General features: G+C 46.5%; 2 protein-coding genes across 4 annotated transcripts in view; one reads left to right on the forward strand and one right to left on the reverse strand.

The window, feature by feature from the left end:
- The window catches only part of UPRT (uracil phosphoribosyltransferase homolog), a 33,779-nt gene extending 32,229 nt beyond the window's left edge, over nt 1-1,550 (forward strand). Inside the window, exon 7 of the mRNA XM_043973810.1 lies at nt 270-1,550. Coding sequence (XP_043829745.1) covers nt 270-376 — 107 coding nt within the window. The 3' untranslated portion in view covers nt 377-1,550. The remainder of the gene's footprint in view (nt 1-269) is intronic.
- Nucleotides 1-18,842, reverse strand: part of ZDHHC15 (zinc finger DHHC-type palmitoyltransferase 15) — an 88,975-nt gene that overhangs the window by 7,344 nt on the left and 62,789 nt on the right. The window contains exons 11-12 of one of the 3 annotated variants that reach the window (XM_043973806.1): nt 17,061-17,139; nt 5,199-11,312 (exon numbers count right to left, since the gene is read on the reverse strand). The exons of 1 other annotated variant lie outside the window; for it this stretch is intronic. In XM_043973806.1, the coding sequence (XP_043829741.1) occupies nt 17,093-17,139 (47 nt within the window). In that variant the 3' untranslated portion in view covers nt 5,199-11,312; nt 17,061-17,092. Of the gene's footprint in view, nt 1-5,198; nt 11,313-17,060; nt 17,140-18,842 lie in introns of those variants that run through there. One more of the 3 variants, XM_043973807.1, reaches the window with a different exon arrangement.

The raw sequence follows: 18,842 nt of genomic DNA on the forward strand, positions 1-18,842 counted from the left end.
CAGTTCCCTCTTAGGAGGAAGTAGGTGACCATGAGATAGTTCTGACGACTCTAGGCTTCATTTGATTCCAAGCACTGGAAATACTGTCATTGGGGCAAGCATTAACCCCATTTTACAGATAAGGATACTGATGTAGCCAGTGAGTGAGTGTCAGTGTAACATTGCTATTCTCCATTCTCTGCTAGCCCACTACTCTGCCCTCAAAGCAACCAAACCATCCAGTCTTGGCATAATACTGCTTTTCCTTTTTCCTTCTTCCTTTTCTCAAGGTGCCACGTCGATCATCCAGGAGTTCCCAGACATCACCATTTTAACCACAGAGGTCCATCCTGTTGCACCAACACATTTTGGACAGAAGTATTTTGGAACAGACTAAGTTCGAGGAAAACTGTACAATATTATAAGAGCGCGCTGAGTTTCCTCTTGTTGTTCTCTTTTGGTTGGGGAATAGAATGAGGCAGTGAGGCGGAGGGACTATTTAAATGGATTTCTTGTTCTAGGCCAAACGGGAAATATTGGCAGTCTCTTCATTGAATTTGGTTATTTCTTGACTGTTGGAATCAAGTGCAATAATGAGGGACACTCAGCTCTTAGAATTGATGGGAATTTTAATAATGTGCTTATGCAAATTACTGGACTCTTCAGTGAATTAATTTATTCTCTAGTTTCTGAACTGCCCTGCTCTGAGGTTTCTTGTAGTTGCAAATAAACCCAAAAAGAGTCAGTTATCCAAGGCCCACTGGGGAGTTGCATTGTGTTCTGTTTGCTTTCTGCTCCCCTGAGAGGGAGGGGGTCTGGGGGTGTGTGGTGTGTGGTGTGTGTGTGTGTGTGTGTGTGTGTGTGTACTCATGCATGTGTACGCATGTTAAGCCTACTCTCCACTTTCCTCTATTTTCCACATTCCCAGTTTTGGCTCTTACTTGTGACTCAAACAAAAGTTAATGCCGCTGGAATTCCTCATGTTCTTTCCCATCCATACTCTGCTGGGAGACCCAAGATGTCGGCCCTAGAATGCGCGCTTCACTTTTCAGCTGGTCCATTATTTTTTTTGTGGCTCACTTCCCAAACAGTGAGGGGCTGACTGGGCAGTGAAGGAAAAAAAGGAACTATTTTGGCAACTGGGCTGTAGCAGTGGCCCCACTGACCACCCCAGGGAAGTTAGAATGGCCACACAGGAGGGCTAAGTACACTTAAATACCATCAATGCAGAGAAAGGAAATGATGGTTCAGTGTGAGTGGGGTGGGGGAGGGGGTGGTGGCAGGCAGAATGGGTTCTTGCTTGGTCTTCTGGCCAATAAGTCAATTAAAATGATGTGATTTCATATTGATGGTTTTTACCCAAAGACTATGATTTGGAAAAGTCATTGGCAAGTTTTGTCCACTGTAGACGTGCCCAAATGGGACAAAAGAAGGTCATGTTTTGTATAATCCCAATAATTTGCGGGTGTTGCTATTTTGGTTTCCAAAATGGAGAGGAATCATTTTTGAAACAAAAGCTTGGAAAAACCTGTATCCTATTTTGCATTGATATTAAAAAACCCCAATTCTAACAGTGGTGGTTGGCTGGTTGCTGGACTCATTAGGGATTTGTGGGAACACAGGCTGAGGTGTGACCTGCTGCTTTTCTGAAGTGGAAGACTTAATCTCCAGTAGAACTGAGCTGCTGAGAGAAATGTCAGCAGTGGCTGACTGGGAGGGAGGAACTGACGGGTAGAGTGGGAGCAGGGAGGGGCTTGAGAGCTGGTGCACAGTGTGAGTGCTCATCTTCTTCTGGTTTGTCACTTTTCATTTTACAGATGGCCCAGAGAGGGGAAGGAACTTGCTCCCAGTCACACAGGTAGAAAGCAGCAGAGCCTGTATTCGAACCTTTGACTCCAAATTCATTGCTTCTCCGCTTGTGCCACACTGATTCTTTAGCTGAAAGGTAGAAGTCCCTTGATAGGTGATGCCTCTGATGGCAGGGTATACACTGCCAATCTGGCTTTCATCTTCTTTTTTTTTTTTTTTTTTTTTTTTTTGGCTTTCATCTTCTTAAGGAGGCAGTTGGGATGTGGGAAAAGAACATGGGATTTGGAATTGGAAGACCCGGGGCAAAGCCCTGTTCTCCTATGCTGTTCATCTTTGTGTGCCTTAGTTTTGCTTATCTGTAAAATGGGGTTACCACCTGTGCATACATACCTCACAGAATGTACCTTGGGGAGCAATAAGAATGTGTGTCAAAGTCCCCATGTCAGTTATCATAACTGACTGTCACTTCTGTACTCGGACACATTCAGGAGCTTGGTTTATTCTAGGCCACTTCAGGGGAGATGGAAACCCTCAGGGTTATATAGCAAGGCCAGTGCTGCTTCAAGCTGATGCTTTAACTCTTTGTTGTGGCCTTGTTGTATTGGTACAAGTGAATTCCTAGAGTGTCAGCGCCAGTGCTTTTTGAAGGTTACACGTATATGAAAATGCATTTCAAGTAGATGATGACCTGCCATCTTGGCCAAACTCTTTTGATCACACATAATACCTATTAGTAAAAGATCTTTGAGCACCCACCCCATAAGTAAATATTTATTCATTTATAAATGATGTCTGTGCTACTGTACTAGTAATTATGTACATTATAAATCTTACACAGAAAGTAGCAATTTGAAAAGGATGAGATAAAGATGAAATGATAGTTTGAAAATCTTTATGAATGGTGCAGAAAACCTTTTCTCACTAAAAATATTAATGATGATATTTTTGGTGAAAGCAGTGGGATTGAATATGCTTCATTACTTTGGAATGCCTTGGCATACCACTGTGATGCAGGGATCCGAAGGACTGGTCCTAAGTTCACTTTATTTCAGTATTTGATTTGAGTGGCTGCCACAGCTGAAAAAGGGAACTCAGAAAGCTACGTGGATCCCATTAGAAGTATGTCATAGGCTGTGCTTACTAAATTATGATGCTCATTTTGCAGTCCCATCCACCAGTTATGCAAAAGTTTCTCTTGAAGTTCAGTTAGTAAATTTCAATCTTTCTTTATGTTTGTCAATTATAAACGGAAAGGGATTCCTGTTTTTTATAATTATATGTCTTATTGATATAATCACAGAATTTAGAAATATTTTGTATCAATAATGAATGGATTTGAAACTCAGTGAAATTCTTCATTTGGAAGATATATGAACAGGTTAGAAAATACAAAGTTTTTAAAGTGTGCAGATGAGTTTTTATAGTTGACACATTTCCATTGTCTTCATCAACCCAGAGAGGAGAGAGTGAGTATCCAGAAAGTGAAAGTCATCAACATTATAGAGGTCAAGAAGGATGAAGAGGAAAGAGAGGCCATTGTATTTGGCAACTTTGAGAACAGTTCCAGCTGAGTGAGGAGTCAAACATAAAGAGGTATTGGGATCCCGGAAAGAGGGATGATAGGTCTCCACAAAAGAGATAGATAGGCAAGAGGTTTGGGGAGAATGAGAGTGTAATGAGATTTGGGATGCAAACTGGAAGCCATCCAGTGGAGGGATGTGCATATTACTCACTGACCTGGGGAGCAGGGGCCCCTCATCCTCAGCTTGCTTTCCCTTTGGGGTACCTGCAGCCACTACAAGGGGATCCGGAAGATAAGGGATGGGGAGGTTGGCAGTGGGGGGTGGGAGGGCAGGAGCAGGGAATGGAGGAGGCTAGTGTGGTTGTGTTGCTGACAAATTAATTATCATTGGGAGAGTCTGAGATTCTCCGTTTGGAGACCACTGCCCAAATGCCCAGGCACAAAGTAGGCACTTAATGTCCAAACTCAATTGAAGCTCATCTTCTTGGACTTGTTTCCTCCCATGAAATGAGGCAATGGGACTAGATGGTCCCTGAGGTCCCTTCTGTGACTTGGAAAGGCCCAAGGGAGGTGGGAACTACTGACAGGGTCCTCTCCTGCCCCTCCCCTCTTACAACTTGGCTAGAGAAATCCCACCTCTCTTTCTGCAGCTGGAGCCTCGCCACCAAATGTGTTGAACTCTTCAGCTGTGGGAGGATTGCTCAGGTTTGCATAATCCTGGCAGGTCCAAGGACCTGAGTCTGCCTTCAGCCTCCAGTACCTTCTGCCTGAGTAACTCTGGGAATGATTTAAGGGCTTGCTACCCTGGGGCAATCTAATCCCTAGTTTCTTAAACTGTGGATCATGACCCCATATGGGGTCACGTAACTGAATGCGGGGATCGCGAAAATGTTGGCAACAGCAAAAGGTTATGTGTATCCATTTTATATACCTCTATACCTGGGATCATGTAAAAATTTCTCAGGTGAAAAGGAGTGACGAGTGGAGAAAGTTTAAGAAGCCCTGTCCACCCCCTTATTTTACGCAGGGCTCCCCTCTATGGCCCCTGAGGTCCCTTCTAGCTTGAGATCCATGTGCCTCTGAACTCAACAAACTTTGAACAGTTTAGTCAAAACCAGATTCTTTTTTAATGCAGTGAACTGCCCAAGAGTATAGAAACTCTGTACATTGCCTACAGAAGAAACAAATCCAAACACAATAGAAAATGACGCTGAGATATTGCACGTACAGTACTGCAACTTATGAACTTAGTAATGATACCATTAAAGCCTTATGCACATAGCATCCAATAACCAATGAATGGGGAGGGCTTGACGAGAAAACAATGAATGTAATGCTTTATGCAGAAATTTTCACAAGAATCCATTTTTTTAATATTTAAAAACCAGTGTCAACATCACTAAAATATCACTAACATGAACTAAACACTCCAACAGCTGTCTGGGTTGCTTTGCTTTCAGAAGCACTTGGTCCCCCATTTTGGAGACCACAGAGGTGCCTGTGGAGTCCACACCAATTGTCCTAAGCGGTGTCCATGTCAATACTTAGCCAAATGGTAAACAAGATGTTCTGAAAAGAGTGATAACTTGGATAACATGCTCTATTTGTAATATGCCTTGGAAACTCTGAGCCCTGGTCTGCTGTTCACAGGGGCAGATAAGCATTTGATTGGATGATGCTGGGATACAAGGAAGACAAATTGAAGAGAGGGATTGCCCTTCTCATTTCTCTCCAGCTTTTGCCATGCTGCCGCTGACTACAGAGAGGGCATAGCTGATGGCAATGATTATCAGTAATGTGGAAAGTTTAGTACAGTGAGAGCTGTGTTAGCTGGCACCAGAAAGAATACCCAGGATCCGTCTTCAGTCTTGCTAATGGGAATGCTGCAGTATCAGCTGCAGTGAGGTGGCACCAGTGTGCATGGAGAGCTAGATCTGGGGACAGGAAGACCTGAGTTCACATCCAGTCTCAGACAGTTACTAGCTGTGTGAACTGGGGAAGTCGCTTACCCTCTGTCTGCCTCAGTTTCCTCATCTATAAAATGGGACATAATGATAGCACCTGTCTCCCCCAGAGTTGAGGATCAAATGAGATAATATTTTTGTTGTAAAGCATTTTGCAGATCTTAAAGTGTTATTTCAGTACCATAGTTAGCTATTATCAGCTCCTCTTGAGAGCCTTCTAATGATGCAAGGTTTATGCTAGGTCCCAATTATTTTAGTGAAAGTTAATTTTCCCCAAATACTTGAGGCAGGTAAAAAGTAGAAAGCTCCAAGAGTCTGTGAGAAAGGACAGTACTTGAAACAACTGGGTTGCTTAGCAATGGCACACACGCCAGGTGATTCTCGTTTGAAAATAACCAGGCCCAGAAGCAGAGATCTGAAGTCACCTCTCTGGGCCACTTAGCTAACAGGAGAATCCTAGAGACCAAATCTGTGGTTTTCTTCATTAAAACTTCATTCGGTCTGAGTTTGGGGGAAGTCACAGGCTAAGGGGTTAAATGGCAACTCTGTGTTGGCTCTGGTTCTCTTCTTTAATTCTCCCACCCCCACCCCTCCAGAGAGTCCCTTCATTTTGGACCAATGCATCCATAGCTCTCAGTCACCATCGTTACCAACAGCGTTTGCTGTCCTCGGGCCAATCCTTAGATTATTTTCTACTTTCATTCCAGTTCTCATTTGCCACAGTGGGACTTCTTTTAGACCAGGCCAGACTTTCTGCAGCTGGGTGTGTGTCTATGCTAATGGGCCAAATTGGTTAGGTTGGTAACGTTTCTTAGGGGTGAAGGGTCCTTCCCCTCCACCTCAAAGCTAGGTTTGTTAAAAACCTTCAGATTTTTCAGGATTGTCTGCTATGGGAGGAAAGGGCCCCTCTTTGTGAGCCAAGGAGAAAACAAGTCACTTTCAGTGGTACTGCAGATTCCAATTAGATTTTAAACCTGCTAAAGAGATAAACCCTTATGGAATTTTGGGGGGTGGGGGAGGCAGCCAACCTACATGGATCTAAAAAATTATTTTGGTGTTTATAAAACGGACAAATAGGAACACATAATGTTTTCTCATCCATGTGGGTACAGAGGGAGAGGGGCCAGGTCTGCACTGGTACGTGGACATCCCAGAGGAAGAAGCTTCCCCTACCAATGGAAGTCAGCACCTTTTTTGTAACGTGGGGACACCAAGAGGCTAAGTATGTTAAGAATCTAGGATTTGAACCCAGGCTTGGTAGGCAGCTCCACCTGTCTGTCTCTGCCCCTCACTTGTGTGCCAGCCTACAGATTCTGAATGCACAATCTCTCTCTGGCCAGAACATGGCCATTTCAACTTCTAAATAACCTTAATTCAGACTAAGGGCCCAAGTTGAAACGATTTCTAAACTTTGTTCATTCTGAAAGCAAGAAGAGAAACTAGTGGAACTTTGGGGTTCTAGAGGCAAGCATGGAGCTTGCTAGTTGTGTGAGGGTGGACAATAATAATAATCAATAACTAGCATTTTTATGACAAAACACCGTACATATGTTGTCATTTGATTGGCACAACCACCTTGGGAGATAGGTGCTATTACTATCCCTCTTTTGCAGATGAATCAATTGAGGCAGATTGAGGTTAAATGACTTGTCCAAGGTCAAACAGCTGATAAATATTTGAGGCAGATTTTCAAACTCAGCTTTTCCTGCTCCCAAGTCCAACATTCTCTCCACTGTGTGGAATAGCAGTCTCTTTCTATTTCCACTCTCTGGGTCTCAGTTTCCTTCTCTGTAAAACAAGGGAGCTGCTCTTGGTGATCTCAAAGGTCTCTTCTAGCTTTGAAAGAACAGGATTCTGTAAGTGGAATCAGTGTGACATACCTGGGTGTGCACGAACCCCACACTGTGTTCCATTCCATCTAATGGGATGTGTGGAAACTGACAGAAAGGGGGCTAAAGCCCCTCGATGGTATTGGCTATAAGAAATGACAACCCGATGCATACACTGGAATAGATCGCCAGCCTTTTGGAATCAATGCTTGGTAGCAAGAGTCAGAGCACCATATACAGTCTCATTGGCACAGATGAAAACAAGAAATTGGGGGAGAGGAGCATCAGTAGCAAATTGGCAAGCTGACCTCAATTGCTGAGCGAATGGGGACTTGGTTTCCTTGCTCAGAGGGGCAGTTCTCTCTAGTCCATTGAACACATTACAGAGAAAGAGCAGGAAGGAGCCTTCTGCCCTGGCCCTCAGCTTGGTTAACCAGCAGGAGGTTTGTGAGAGGGGATGTTTCCCAAAGGCATTTCAGCCATACCGTCTCTTCTTGCCTGCTGTCTGCTACAGAAAGCCCATTTCTTGGGCCTTACATTCATCATCTCTTTCTCGGGGAAGGTGCATGTGAACTTATTTGTAGAACCACCCTGGAGTCTGCCTCAGCCCTCGTGGGGAAGCGAACAGTTACTGACTGCGCTTTTTGGAAGTGCCTGTTCCTTGCTATGTTACACTTCATTCACATGCAAAAGGCTACTCTTTGAGGCTGTGTTGAAAGAAATGTTAGTGGACTGCACCTCCCAAGCCAACTGAGACAGAATTGGAAAGAGCCCTAGACTTGGGGGCAGAAGACCCAGGTTCAATTCCTGGCTCTGCCAATTCTTAGCTGTGGGACATCAGGCAACTGACAGCTCATGTTCTCTGCCTGGTTCCTCGTTTGGTAATGGATGCCACTGGGCTAGATGATTTCGAACAGCTCTTTCCCATTGGTCATATGGAGCCCATGAATTTTCAAAGAGAACGGGCTCATGGAAGGTTCTAATCATCTGATTTGGGATGCTGACTGGCAGAGCGTTCATGAGCAAACATGGATATGCCACCACATGAGATCCTGAGTCCTAGGATCATGTGCTGAAAGCCACCCCCGAGCTCATCTAGCCCAACCTCATTTACTGGGTGAGGGAAGGGAGACTCAGCCTCCACTCTCAGAGCCAGGAAATGGCAGGGCTGAGCCATGGCCCTAGAGCTTTGGATTCCACTTTAAGCTGAGGTTCAGGAATGCACAGAGGGGGTGATTGTCACCAGGACAGAATGGCGGGGGTCCTTAACAGTTGTGTTCCCAAATGATCCAGCCTTGCCTAAATGGACACTTTTCTGAGCCTTCATTAGCTTAAAAAAAAAAATTTGAGCAAGTCTTCCCCATCTTGTTGCCCCACAAAGGAGAAAGGCATTAAGGGCTCATGTGATCACAGGATATTGAGTAATACTGGGGTGGTCCAACTTCTCATTCTAGGCCTGTATTGGACTGACTGAGGTGAGGACAGAAGATAGGACTAGCACCTTTCAGCCTTAGGCTAGGTTTCACATCTGGTAAAGATGAGGGCTAGTGGCTGGAGCACCGAGTGGTATGAAGTCCATAATAAAGACAGGCCTGTTCTAGTGGGCTTAGACTAGGCTGGGTTGTTCACCTTTGTCGTGTCATGGGCCCCTCTGATAATCTGGTGAAGGTTGTGGAGCCCTTCTCAAAATCATTCTTAGATGTGCAAAATCAAATATGTAGGATTACAAAGGAAACCAACTGTACTGAAATGCAGTCATCAAAATACTCGAAAAACCAAGTTCAGGGACTCCAGGTCCACTGAACCAGATGATCACTAAGCTTCCTCCCAGCTTTCAACTAGTCTGTACAGTTTCGGATTCTAAGCAAATGTACTATCTCTTTCTCAGCAGGGCCTCTAGCTTGTTGGACACCAGTGGAACCAAGGTGCCAAGAATGCTGGATGAAACCATGCCTGCTGTGGCCTCTCGGAGCCCTCCAGTAGAGTATTGTGAGGGGCTGACTGGGCTCTTACTCTCCTAGGATTCCTTGACTTCTGGGAGGGAAATATTAATAAATGCCCAGGCATGGGGGACATCACCTAGTCTGGGATTATAGACAGTAGATGCTTCATCAGAACCACTGGCAGAAAAGGCAGCATGGGAGGATAGGGCAATGGATTGGGAACTGGAAGAGCCAGGTTCAAATCCCAGCTCAGCTGCCTCCCTGCATCACTTTCTCCTACTCATGGCCTTTAAGGTGACGGAGGTTGGACTAGTGGATCTTCATTCACCTCCTCTCCTGTGCTTCCAATCTGTAGGAGAAGAAAGTGGGGAATCTGCTGAGATGGGAGAAAACAGCCTTCTCTCTGTTCCTGGAGGGGGACACAGTCTTCTAGGCAGTCATTTGGCTTCTGGCTTTTACAAGGACCAGGAACCTAACCTCTTGACAATAGACAGATGGAGCCACTCCTATAACAGTTCAACTTTGCTCCTGAGGCTGCCTTGGCCAGAGGGCTCTGGGTGGGTCGAAAACACCTGGTCCTGAGCTTCCCTGGAGCCGGGCCCAGCCTCTGGAAGCTTTGCTCTGGAAGCTCAGCTCCAGGAGCTCCATCCAACAGCCATGCAGGCCTCCAAGGCTGGTCTGGGAGGCTTTGGCCTTCTCTTTGTTCTGGGGAAGCCAAATGCATCAGTACTCCAAGGTAGCAGGAAAGGCTAAACACGCTGGACCAAGGATCAGGGAGAGGCCGATTATAAGGAAAGAGGGCAACCAATGGAAACTAGCCAGCCATCCTGATAGCTGAGCTCCCAGCCAAGCTCTGAAAAGGTGGAAGAAAGGACTGGCGTGTTACTGCTCAGTTATCAGTGTGGTTGCTGAATAAACCTAAGTCTTTGCATGGTGGGAGCTCGAGGCAACTTGTTCCTTAGGAAAGGAACAGGGTTAAGATTGAAAAATTGTCCTCAAAGCCCATGGCCCATATATTAAACCTGCTTGTGAAGTCTACAAACATGGGGTGTGTGTGTGCAGGGAAACGTGTTGGGGAGGAAGGAAATGTGTTGGGTGGGGAAGGGTTGAGCATCTGACACCTGTTGCCCTGAATCTGCTCTGGTCTCATCTATTAGCTCCTGTACCAACAAGGGTGGAGCAGAAAGCACACCAGACTGGGAGTCTGAGACCCTGGGTTCAAATCCTGCCTCTGCCATGGGACTTGGGTAGGGAAATCCATTCCTTTCAAGGCCTCAGTTTCCTCTGCTTTGATGGGAGGTTGGGAGTAGTGTCTGTATGGACAAGATGTCTGTGGTCCTTTGTAGCTGGGACATGGGCCTGTGGTGGGATAGAGCTGAAATCTGTCTGCTGAACAGCTGCAGAATGGCAAGAGTGCTCCCTCTTTCTTTTGGGGGGTGGGGCGCGGCTTTGAGCTGGGCCACACTCAGACTGAGGCCCTGGGGCTGAGGAGGGAAAATGGGCTGGGGGGGAGGTTTCCCCATAAGCCTTTTCAGCAGGGGAAGGTCTTTCAGAAATTGGAAGGTCCTGCTTAGTCTGAGGGTTGCATTCAAGAGCTCAGCCAGTTGGTGGGGTGGGGGTCAGGGGCAGGGAAGCTTGTGTCTAGACAGAGGCTCCAGGCAATGCTCCAGCCCTAGTTGTTAATCTTGGTTCTTCTGGTGATCAGCCATTCACCTTAATGCCAGTTTATGTACACAGCCTGTACCCACACATGTACTTTTGCATATGTGTAAATGCGCGCGCTCTCTCTCTCACACGCACACACGCACACACACACAGAGGCGCATGCAGCATACATACTCGAATGCCCCGCACACACCACAATAGAGGGGCTTCCTGGGCTTCCCAGGTCAATGGGGGGGAAGAGGGGGCTCTGAAGAGGAAGGCATCTGCAGCCCAGTGGGCATGCCAGAGCAAATGGAAAGAAGCCCAGTGTTGCATTAAGGCCCTCACTGATCGGGGGCACGGAAGTGGGAATAAAGGGGAAAGAGGCAAGAGTGGATAGGCTTGGATCAGTGGCCATCCAGCTGCCTAGTGGAATCACTACATGAAACAAAGGCTTGGAAAGCCCTGAAAAATTGGCACATCAGGCATGGGGCGGGATATTTCCAGATCGTCAGGGGTTTGGTTTGATCCAATCATACTCCACCGTGGGGGCGTTTTGAACACTGGGCATCTCCAGATCTTGAACTCTGCCAGCCTCATAGAAAGGAGAGGTGATGGGGGCCTGAGAACAAAAGAAGACATACTTGGGTGAGCAGTGAGGCTTGGCTCTGACGTGACTTATGTATGGGGAAATTGCCGCACATAGTCTCAATATTCTCATCGTTACATGGGGTTATAAGGGAAGTGATTTTTAAACAGAGGTCCTTAGCAGATGGGACCCCTGCCAGCTCTGACATCACCCATCCAAGGCCCATATTCTCTGCTCCTCCCTCTGACAGTATGTATAGAAGGACATTCTCTATTCTAAAGTCCACTTGGCTCCAATTTTCTCCTAGTCTATCCTGGCTCCTATATTCTCTGGTACTGTTCAGTTGTGTTTGACTCTGTGGGACTTCGGGGACCATAGCCTGCACATACTGGCCATGGGGTTTTCTCCGCAAACATACTACAGTCGTTTGCCATTTCCTTCTCCAGTGGATTAAGGCAGAGCTTAAGTGATTTGCCCAAGGTCACACAGCTAGTAAGTGACCTCAGCTGGCTTTGAACTTGGGGTTTCCTCACTGTAGGCCCAGTGCTCCATCCATCGAGCCACCCAGCTGCCTCGTTCTCCAGTCTAGGGCATTCCTGACCCCTGTCTTCACCGTTTTAAAGTCTATCCAAATCGACAGCCCATGGTTTAAGATCTCTTCTATAGTCTCTGGTTTCTACTAGATCCGACTTTCCCTGTCCTGATAGTCCCATTGATGGCTGACACTGCACATTCTGAGGTACTGTCCAGGTCTGTCATGCTCTGTTCAAAGGTTGGTCCCAGTGTGAACCTTCCCTCCTAGCTGTGCCATTGCCTCTCCTTAGGTTCCTCCTAGGCCCAACAGGCTCAGTTCTTCTCTTTTCTATCAGCATACTCTTGAGACGTTCCTCAGCCTCAACATTCTCTTCTAAGGGAACCCCCAGGTCCACCATTCTCTGTCCTAAAGTCACTTGTGCATGTGCCAGTCTCTGATCTCGGGCCCCTTCAGGCTCTGACATTCCCTGTTCTAAAGTAACTCCCCAACGTGACATCCTCTCTTTTAAGCTTTCTCTCATCTTTGATTCCCTCTAAGGTTCCACTCAGCTCTGACATATTTTTTTCTAAGGTCCTTTCAAACTCTGACATTCTCTCTTCTAAGGCCCCTCTCAGCCCTTAGAAGTCCACAGTCAATGAGCCTTTTTAATTCGGATTTTTCCCTAAGAGCTACTACATTCCTAGTTCTAAGGGACTCACCAGGCCTGGCATTCTGTGATCTGAGGCCAGCTCTGACGTTTTCCCAGTTCTTCCACAGCTGACGTTTTCTGTTCTAAGGTCCCTCCCCAGATGTGACATTCTCTGTTTTATTTCCCCTTCCAGCTTTGATATAGTTTGTCCTAAGGTCCCCTTCAAGAACAGCTAGGTGGCACTGCAGTGGATAGAGTTCTGGGCCTGGAGTCAGGACTACCAGACACTAAATATGACCTCAGACACTTATTATCTGTCTGACCCTTCACCCTGTTTGCCTCAGTTTCCTCCTCTGCAAAACGAACTGGAGAAGGCATTGGCAAGCCACTCCAATATCTCTGCCAAGAAAACCCCCAAATGTGGTAACCAAGAGTCAGGCACAACTCAATAACAACAACAATAAAGTTCCCTTCAAGGTTTATTGTTCTGTTCTATTTTCTCCAAGATGTGATATCTGTTCTAAGACCCCTCCCATGGCTCATCCTTTGATCCAAGGTCTCTTTAAGTGCCAACATTCCCAGTTCTAAGGTTTCCTAGCTAGCTATTCTGTTTTTAATATGCCTCCAAGCTGGGCTAGTTCATCACCAAAGGTCCCTCCCAGGTGTGACATTCTCACTTCTAACTTCCACTCCTGCTTCTGATTTTTTTTCTAGAGCCTGTCCAGACTTTTTTTTTTTAAAGTGAGGCAACTGGGGTTAAGTGACTTGCCCAGGGTCACACAGATAGTAAGTGTTAAGTGTCTGAGGCCGGATTTGAACTTGGGTACTCCTGACTCCAGGGCCAGTGCTCTAGCCACTACACCACCTAGCCACCCCCTGTCCAGACTCAACATTCTTATTAGGCAACCCTCTGACAGTCTCTGTTCTAGGTCTCCTCCCAACCCCGACCTCCTCTGCTCCTGAGTACCTTTTAGCTCTGAAATGAGCTACTCTGGGGTCCGTCCTAGATGTGAAATGCTCTTCCTTGTAAGAGTCCATATTCTAAGGTTTCTACCCCAGATGTGCCATCGTCTGTTCTGAGGTGCCTGCTGGTTCTGGCTTTTTTCTAAGGTCTCTTCAAACTGTGACATTTTGTTTTTTTAAGGCCCCTCCTGCCCAGGTCTGACGTTTTCTATGCTAAGACACTTCTGTGGTCCCCCTCATCTCTGACAGTTCATTCCCTAAGGTTTTGCCCAGCTCTGCCATTCTCTGTTTCACAGCCCATCTGAGCACTGTCATTTTTCATCACCGTGACCTTTCTAGGTCTGCTATCGTCTCTTGGGAAGTTCTTGGTTATGACAGTGTTTGAAGGTTCCTTACTTCTCTTTAGCTCAGCAGTGCCTGGCACATAGTAGGTGCTTAATAAAAGGCTTGTTGACTGTGACATTCTCTGCTCTAAGGTCCTCTGAGTTCTGAGAGACCATGGGGTGTTTTCTAAGGTCTCTGAGCCAGGACAGGTCATTTTCTGATCTAAGGTCACTCTTGGCTCTGCTGTTCTCCGCTTGAAGGCCCATCCTAGCTCTCATTTTTTCCCTTGTCGAAGACCTCTCATTTCTGAGGCGTAGCGTAACCCTGCTCTGACGCTTTCTGCTATAAGCCCCACACCCCCAATCACAGATTCTTTGTCCAAACAGACCTTTCAGCTCTGATGTTCCTTGTTCAAGTCCCTCTCAGCATTAACTCTCTTATGTTCCAAAGCTCTCTTAGCTGTGACCACTGTTTCAAAGTCCCTCCCGGTTAAAACATCATCTGACGACCTAAGGGTCCCTCCCAGTTTTGACCTCCCTTCTAAAGTTCCTTCCCAGCTTTGACATATGTTGTTCCAAGGTCCCTCTGGTGCCGTTTTCTGTTCTAAGCTCTTCAGCTCTAACAGCCTCTGTCCTAAGGTACTCCCCCATGTCAGAGGCAGGAAGTGGCCTAACCAGTTAGGAAGTTCCATTTCCTGCCTCCAGGACTTTGCCTAGGCTGTCTTTCATGCCTAGTGTGCTTCCCTTCCTCACTGCTGCCTCCTTGAACCTATAGAATATAAGTCCGTTAGCATTAATTTGGTATTAATTAAAGCTGCCATTTCTTTCCTCAAGTATTCCTCCCTGCCCCAATCCCAGCTGTGTTCTGTTCTAAGCTCCCTCTCAGCTCTGACAGTGCATGTTCTTAGCTCCCTCCCAGGTGTGGCAGCCTGTGTTCTAAGGTCTCGTCCATTCTTGTGTAGCTAGGTCCCTTCAAGCTTAGCATCCCCTGCCCTATGGTCCTTGCTAGCTCCAACGGTTCTCTAGCTTAAAGTCCTCAGTTCTGGCAGCCTATGACTAGGGTTCCCTCTAGCTGTGCTAATCTTTCTTCTAAGCTCCCTCTCACTTTTTTTTTTTTTTTGCAGGTCATTGGGGGTTAAGTGACTTGCCCAGGGTCACACAGCTAGTAAGTGTCAAGTGTCTAAGGCCAGATTTGAACTCAGGTCCTCCTGAATCCAGGGCCGGTGCTCTATCCACTGTGCCACCTTGCTGCCCCCTCCCTCTCACTTCTGATGTTCTCTGTTTTTTCTCCAGATCTGACATTCCCCATTCCAAAATCCCTCCAGCTCTGACATCCACACTCTCCATTCTTTTGTTTTTTTGGTGAGGCAATTGGGGTTAAGTGACTTGCCCAGGGTCACACAGCTAGTAGGTGTCAAGTGTCTAAGGCCAGATTTGAGCTTAGGTCCTCCTGAATCCAAGGCCAGTGCTCTGTTCACTGTGCCACCTAGCTGCCCCCTACACTCTTTATTCTCAGGCCTCTCCTAGGTCTGCCATTCTAGGTTTCTCTTAATTCTGATATTTATTCTCAGTTCTAAGGCCCCTGCTTGCTCCTACATCTCTGTTCTTAGCTCTGACAGCCTTTGTTTTAAGGGCCTGGCCTGAAGAGCCAATCTTTGTTCTAAGTTCCCTCTTCTTTGTAACATTCTCTGTATTAAGGCTCCTTCCAGCTCTGAAATTCTTTGTTCTAAGTACCCTTTTCCATCCCCGCCTGCCATTCACTGTTCTAATGTCCCTTCTTGCTCTGACATCATCACTGTTTCAAGATCCCTCCTGGCCTCAAGATTTTTCCTATATGTGACAATCTGTTTTAAGGCTCCCCCATATGTGAACTCTCTGTTTTGGGACTCCCCCCAGATGTGAACTCTGTTTTAAGGGCTTTCTCAGCTGTGGCATTCTTGGTTCTAAGGTGCCTCCAGGCTCTGACATTCTTAAGGTCTAATGTTCCTATAGACTCTGACAATCTCCATTCTAAGGTCCTTCTCAGTTTTGACATTCTCTGTTCTAAGGGCTCTCTTAGTTCTGATTTTCTTTTGTCTAATGCTTGTGTTCTAGCTGCAATATTCTCTATTAGAAGTTACTCTACAGCCTCAACACTGTCTAATTCTGTTCTGAGACCCTGTCCATCTCAGACATGCTCTGTTCTATGGTTCCTTCTAGTCGTGACCTTTGTGGTTCTAGCTTCCCTTTTGTTCTCAGGTCCCTCGTTGCTCTGCAGTTCGCTATTCTCAAGTTCTTTCCAGCTCCTCCATTCTGATCCTAGCATTTGTCAGAAAGTTGCTACTCTGAGCTCCCTGGCAGACCTGTTCCTAGAATGACATCTTTCCCTGCTGGATTACACAGGCTTTATTTATTTGGGAGTACTGCTAGAAGAGAGTTGTTTACTTCTTCACTAAGAAAATACTTTCCACTATGAATCCCACATGTGGCCTGTCCTGCCACTACTTAACACATCAGCAGTATTTGCTCAGGGGACTAGGGGAGGGTATTCTTGGACTGGGAGTGGGTGGATGGTATTAACTGACATAATGGAGTCAAGAGAAAAGGACCTATATTTAACCTTGATCATTTCAAGCAGAGGCTCTCCCTGGCTTAGGTTTGAAATGTAAAGTGGGAAAATCGATACCTTGAACTGGATCCAGGATCAAGGGCAGCCAGAGACCCCAAAGTCCATTGTATATCAGAGCAGGTAAGAAATGGCGTGTGAAACCAGGGCCTCTGACTCCCAATTCAGTGCTTTCTCCTGGACCTTGCTGCCTCTCTCCTTGGATAACCACCATTTTCAGATCCTTGTTAGTCCAGGGGACTGGTAAGAGCAGACTCCCCATTTGTAATAAGGTCACGAATACAGCTCCAACACCTGCTAGTTATCTTTCTAAACCTCAGTATGCCCATCTGTAAAATGGGTGTAATGATAGTGCTGCTGTGAGGAATACAGTAGGTAAAACAAACTACTACAGAGCTGTGAGGTTTTTTTTCATTAACTAAACCTTGCTATGTTGCCCTTTAACCAAGGGCTCATTGCAGTGATGTTGCTGTGGAACTTATTGCCCCCTCCCTCTAAGCCCAAATACTGTTTTGTCATATGACTGGAACTGACTCAAGATGAGAAGTGTGGTATGAATGGAGGGGCTGTGGGCATCCTTCGGAGCATCCCCTTCATGGAAATGACCTATAGAATGATTATGCAAATGACATTAGAGAAATGATTTTAACCCCTAGTTTACTGGGCTGAGGACTTCCTTCCTCCTCCTCCTCCTCCTCCTCCTCTAGTGCTCTTCCCCAGTACTGACCTAGTGGACAGAAGCAGGAGATGGGGAAAGTGCTATGTCTCCATTTCAATGGTAAGCGATGATGAGCTTTCCAGGAAATCTAAAACATGGAAAAAGGAAACAGGTGAGATGTACAGGTCATGGAGTGGCTTGGTCCAAATCAGGCCACGCTGTTAGAATGAGATGGTTATGAAGGAAAGGAACAAATCAAATGCAAATGAAATCAATTGCCCCAGGGACTTCCTCCAGAACAATAATTGAATATGGATGCATACAAGCGCATAACTCTCCCTGAATGGTGTGGCCATGTGCACAGCTCTTCCCCTGGACGCTATAGACAAATGAGTGTAATTCTTGCCCTAGAAAATAGGGCCCAGTCCTCCCCCAGAGTGGGGTCAGGTGGGTACAGGTTTCCCTCTGCATAGAAGTACAGCACCTACCTCACTGGGTTATGAAGATTAGCTGACAATATTTGTAAAGCACTTGGTGTGTAACACCTGGCACACAGCAGGCTCTTAATAAGTGCTTGTTTCAAGCACCTTCTTTTCTTCCCTCCCTTCCTCCCCCCCTTCCTTTAGATTTTGAGCTCTTCAAGGGCAGAGAGTGTCTTTTGTCTTTCTTTGTATCCCCAGTTCTTAGCACTGTGACTGACTGACCACACGAAGTAGACCTGTGAGCCTAGCTCTCCCCCACAGAGTATAGGCATTCCCTGTTGAGACGACTGGGGAGCAGCTTGTGATTTGGAGTTCAGGGACTGAGGCTTTCTCCAAAATGACCTGGTTAGCTAAGACTATGGGGCAGATGGGCCCATATCAGAGGAATTGGCAGATAATAAGTCTAGTTAACCCTTTTCCTTTGCCACTTATTTTCCCTTTCCAGAGGACAGAGCCAGCTGTGGCAGGACTGACCTGTGCCCTGTCATTGGGTTCTTTGGGGAGGGAGGTAGGAGACCTCTGCAAGTACACTGTCTCTTCCCCCTAGAAACAGCAAGTTTGCTTTGGAGCAGAAACACAGTGGGGCACCTAGATTCATCCCCAGCTTTCTGAGGTCAGAGACCTGAGAATGGACTCTCCCAGCCTAAGACTGGCAAGGGTATTCACTGGTTAAAGCCCATTGCAGAAGCCACCTGGCCAGCCATCACTCGTGGGGGAAGGAACTCTGGTGATCTGCCTTCCTGGTACTCCCTGTCCTTCACCCTATTCAGTCCCCTACCTCCTCCAAGCATGTATAGTCATGTAGGCATCTACTGACACAAGTCTAGGCCTTATTCCAATCCTAAGCAAACCCAATTTGGGAAATGGAATGAATGGCCTGTCTTATGACGAACAGGATACACAGGCACAGTTCACCCTTAGCTCATTTTTCTTCCCTCATCCCACACCGGAAAGCAGTAGATTTAAGAACTCTTGCCATAGCCCCACATGACCAAAGGCAGACCAGGGGCAGGAAGGTTCCCGCTCATCCACCACCTGAAACTCTCACATACGAAGTGCCATACCTCCTTTACACTGGATCAGAGATTGAGAGCTCAGACAAGGAAACAGCCCGAGGTCACACAGCTAGCAGTGCGATGCTTGACCCCTGACTTCCCATTCCAGCACTGTTCATTAGTCTTTGACTCTGAGCAAGTTGCCTAGTCACACTGAGCCTCAGTTTCCTCTTCCATAAAAATGCAAGGGGTTTTGCCATATGACCTCTAAAGTCCCTTCCAGCTCTAGACCCTAGTACCTCTCTGGTGCTTATCTAAATGACCCCTTATAAACACATTTCCAAAGACTGGCTGAACTTGGCTGGGCCACACGT

The sequence above is a fragment of the Dromiciops gliroides genome, chromosome X, assembly GCF_019393635.1.
Source record: "Dromiciops gliroides isolate mDroGli1 chromosome X, mDroGli1.pri, whole genome shotgun sequence".
Classification (NCBI taxonomy): Eukaryota; Metazoa; Chordata; class Mammalia; order Microbiotheria; family Microbiotheriidae; genus Dromiciops; species Dromiciops gliroides.